General features: G+C 36.7%; 1 protein-coding gene across 1 annotated transcript; it reads right to left on the bottom strand.

The window, feature by feature from the left end:
- Positions 1-242: 242 nt before the first annotated feature.
- LOC130434674 (C-C motif chemokine 13-like) lies at positions 243-1,066 on the bottom strand. The gene is made up of 3 exons (XM_056764958.1): positions 907-1,066; positions 659-770; positions 243-565 (listed from the first exon to the last, which is right to left on the bottom strand). Exons 1-3 carry the CDS (start codon positions 974-976, stop codon positions 436-438), a joined length of 312 nt encoding a protein of 103 aa, XP_056620936.1. The 5' UTR covers positions 977-1,066; the 3' UTR covers positions 243-435.
- Positions 1,067-1,740: the final 674 nt, after the last annotated feature.

The following is a 1,740-nucleotide window of genomic DNA, read 5'->3' as shown; positions in this document are numbered from 1 at the left end:
TTTAGCTTTTGTTGGTGTAACCTAAATTTGCATTTTTTTAACTGTACATTTGAATTCTTTGACATCAAACAATCATTCAGATTTTCTTGCAGTACATCTGTGGACCACCTAGGGGCCTCAGAGCTACTTTTCAAGACCCCTGATTCTTTTTGTCATGGTGAAATTTTGTTGCTGCTTCTAAGATTGATAAGTGATTCTTATTATTATTTATTTGAAAATTATAAAAATGACTGAAATCGTAATGTTTTTTATATTGTTTATTGGTGAAACAGTAGTTATATAAAAAAATTAACAGATTTTGATAAAATGTAAAAATATATACTTTGAATATATTATAACATGTTCAAAACCGTTTAACAAGCATTTTTCTTTTTCAATAAAGCTTACAAATGTATCTATTGTAAAGACGTTTAAAAGCATGAAGCGGTTCACATTTTAAGCACTGTCCCCAGTGTTGTCCTCTGTTGTCTCTTTCAGGGTGCGAGCATCCACCAGGTTCTTCAGTCTCTGGACCCATCTCTCGTTCGGGTCAGCACAGATCTCTTTTGGAGCTTTGGTGATGAAACTGTATATATATATAAAAAAATGATATATCTTTATTTTACATGGCAGATTTATAATTGCTATCGATTCTAATGAACACAAAACAAAAACTTACATGATTCCACTCCTGTGGCATTCAAGATGGGTTGTATGGTAACTCTCAATCTTATTTACTGGGATTCTCACATTGGAGAACGAAAAGCAGCATTTATCAGGACCTTGGCTGACTACAGGAAAAATAAAGAGGTACAATTATGTTAGTAAACTTAATGTTAATTTTTTTAAACACTTACAACTTTAAAATAATCTAAAAATAACATTAAAGAAAAAGTTGAATTAATATAGATTAAGAAAAAGACGCACATTGGGTGCTTGCCATTGAGCACAGGGCGAAGAGAGCGAGACAGGCGATGAAGATGCAGTGAAGTCTCATGTTTGTCGGTGGTGTTGTTGATCAGTGGATCTTGATGTGCTGTCGGTGACTGATCGACTTGAGTATGATCACCTCACAGATTCTGTCCGCTTTATATTGTGTGAGGCCACTTGAGGGGCTGTACTTTCTCCACTACAGAAACTTCTGGGGTTCGGTCCAACGAGGAACAAGTGACATCACAGACCTGGGGAAAAAACGTTATGTGGTCTACAGAGGTAGTACGTCCTGTACCCCTCCCCATTTCTGTGAACCTGCCGTAACTGCTGACAAAGGTTACCTTTCAAACGTTGTTGATTTGTGTTTGTCATATCACAGATGTTTGGTCTTTCCAAGCCCAAAAAGAGTTCAAATTTATGAGGGACCTGCATATGGACCCCAGTTACATTTCAAACAAGTCAAGCTTGTTTTATGCATTAAATATTTCATCTGCATTTTGAGTTTTCACATTCTGCCCTGTGTTCTTAAGAGTAGTGCATTACAAAAAGTCCCTTTCTGCAGATGCATGCTGGAAGATGAGTCTGGGGCTGATGATGCAGGAAATGGTTTGTTTTACTGGTGGGTGAAGGTGGAACGTGGTTAAACTGAAAGTGTTTTGTGTGGTTAACAGATCTGCACACAGTGTCTCATGAACTCAGTTAATGTCTACAGGTACTGAGTTTATACCACACAAAAAGATAATGCGTTATCACGGTTTGCTATCATGTGTAACATCAATTTTACAGTAGTTTACGGTATACAGTAGTTCACCTCAAGAATTTCTCAAA

This window comes from Triplophysa dalaica, chromosome 13 (assembly GCF_015846415.1).
Source record: "Triplophysa dalaica isolate WHDGS20190420 chromosome 13, ASM1584641v1, whole genome shotgun sequence".
In the NCBI taxonomy this organism is placed as follows: domain Eukaryota; kingdom Metazoa; phylum Chordata; class Actinopteri; order Cypriniformes; family Nemacheilidae; genus Triplophysa; species Triplophysa dalaica.
Note: the sequence above shows the minus strand (reverse complement) of the source record. Positions and strands in the feature narration are given on the sequence as shown.